General features: G+C 54.4%; 1 protein-coding gene across 4 annotated transcripts in view; it reads left to right on the plus strand.

The window, feature by feature from the left end:
* Positions 1–2,002, plus strand: part of SCYL1 (SCY1 like pseudokinase 1) — a 14,922-nt gene that overhangs the window by 6,173 nt on the left and 6,747 nt on the right. For all 4 annotated transcript variants that reach the window (XM_003798653.3, XM_012810709.2, XM_012810708.2 and 1 more), the window contains exons 8-9: positions 279–386; positions 1,153–1,266. In XM_003798653.3, the coding sequence (XP_003798701.1) occupies positions 279–386; positions 1,153–1,266 (222 nt within the window). The remainder of the gene's footprint in view (positions 1–278; positions 387–1,152; positions 1,267–2,002) is intronic.

The following is a 2,002-nucleotide window of genomic DNA, read 5'->3' on the forward strand; positions in this document are numbered from 1 at the left end:
GGTCCGGGCTGGGGATTCGAACCCGCCACCTTAGGTGTACGTGGCTGGCGCCTTAGCCGGTTGAGCTATAGCCGCCGAGCCCCAAAAGAGGACTTGACCCTGAAAGGTTAAGGACTGTGGGAAGAGGGCTGCTGGGGAGATGCCTGCCCCCCACTCTACTCTGCCATTATCCCATTCCCACCTGGTGGAAATCAGCAGGGAGCCTGAGGATGTTGAATGAATGAAGTCACCCACTGTGGTAGATGTGGCTGAGACCCTCTTCCTATTTCTTCCCATAGGTGGGCAAGTTCCTCAATACTGAGGAATATCAACAGAAGATCATCCCTGTGGTGGTCAAGATGTTCTCATCCACTGACCGGGCCATGCGCATCCGCCTCCTACAGCAGGTGGGGCCTTAGCCAGTCCCTGTCAAGGCCTGTCCCACCCAGATCCCACCCTTGCTGCTGGGGAGGCAGCTGTCTCACCTCCAGCCCCAGGCAGGTGGCTGGAGCCCTTATTCTGGCTGCACAGGGATCACAGAAACTGTACCCCTGAACATATTGGTGAGAGATCCAGTGAGGCCAGGCTCTCAAGAGGTCAAGCTAAGCACAGGACTCGATGCCAACTTTGGGCCTCAGGGCTCAAATCTTCCCCCATCTCCTAGTCTGGCCATTCTAGCCCTCTAGAGCAGGTGTACAGTCTCTCCTGCCAACTCCAGGGCAGCTGGGAACATCAGACAGGATAGGTGGGGGTACCTTGTGAACTAGGGGTTACTGGCAGATGCCAGGTACTTCTCCCTCTCCTGTTGCCAAAGGCACCAGCCATCCTCATGGCACTGTGGACAGACAGGGCAAGGGAGGATAGGTATTATACCCCCTTTTAGAGAAGAGGCATTGGAAGCTGTAAGAGGGGACATGACATGGCCAGTCAGCTGAGTAGGACCAGGAGCCAGGCCTTCCAACTTCCAATCAGTGCCTTTTACCAGCACCCTTCTGGCCTCCCCTCATCCCTGTACATGGGCCTGAAACCAAATATGTGGGCAGGAGCCTCAGAGGCTGACCTGGCCATCTAGTCCTGCTGATTGGAAAAACCAAGCCAAAAGTGGCTCCATGACGGTGAGCAGGGGGTGTGAAAAGGGCTGGCTGTGTTCTCATATCCCAACCTGGGCCACAGATGGAGCAGTTCATCCAATACCTTGATGAGCCAACGGTCAACACACAGATCTTTCCCCATGTCGTGCATGGCTTCCTGGACACCAACCCTGCCATCCGTGAGCAGACGGTCAAGGTGAGTGTGGCCAGGGCCAGAGTGGCTGCCCTTGTTTTTTTTTTTTTTTTTTTTGAGACAGAGCCAGAGTGCTGTGACATCACAGCACACAGCAACCTCCAACTCCTGGGCTCAAACGATTCTCCTGCCTCTGCCTCCCAAGTAGCTGGGACTATAGGCGCCCGCCACAATGCCTGGTTATTATTATTATTTTTTTGGTTGCAGCCCTTATTGTTTAGCAGGCCTAGGCTGGATTTGAACCTGCCAGCTCAGGTGTATGTGGCTGGCGCCTTAGCCACTTGAGGCATAGGTGCTGAGCTGCTGCCCAGGTGAGGCCTAGAGAGGCCTCACCTCAGACACGGAGGCCTTGGTTTTAGCTGGTGGGTCTGAGCAGGCACCATCCTGCATGTTATACATGTGTGTGGTATGCATGTGTACTGCACAAGTATGTGCCGGGTGTGTATGTGCAATACAGGTGTGTATGGTATGCATGTATCCAGGCTGTGGGTGCAATTCAGCAGCTGGGGAGTGGTATGGATTCAGCTGCAGTCTTTTATTCAGTAGACACTCACCAAGCACCTCTCTATGCCTGGCCCTAAGCCCCTGTGCATGGGCCAGCCCAGTGCCCTGCCCTTAAAAGCTTTCTTTCTTTCTTTTTTTTTTTTTTGAGACAGAGCCTTAAGCTTTCCCCCTGGGTAGAGTGCCGTGGCATTACAGCTCACAGCAACCGCCAACTCCTGGGCTCAAGCGAGTCTCC

The sequence above is a fragment of the Otolemur garnettii genome, unplaced genomic scaffold (assembly GCF_000181295.1).
Source record: "Otolemur garnettii isolate 467f Iridium unplaced genomic scaffold, OtoGar3 scaffold00140, whole genome shotgun sequence".
Classification (NCBI taxonomy): Eukaryota; Metazoa; Chordata; class Mammalia; order Primates; family Galagidae; genus Otolemur; species Otolemur garnettii.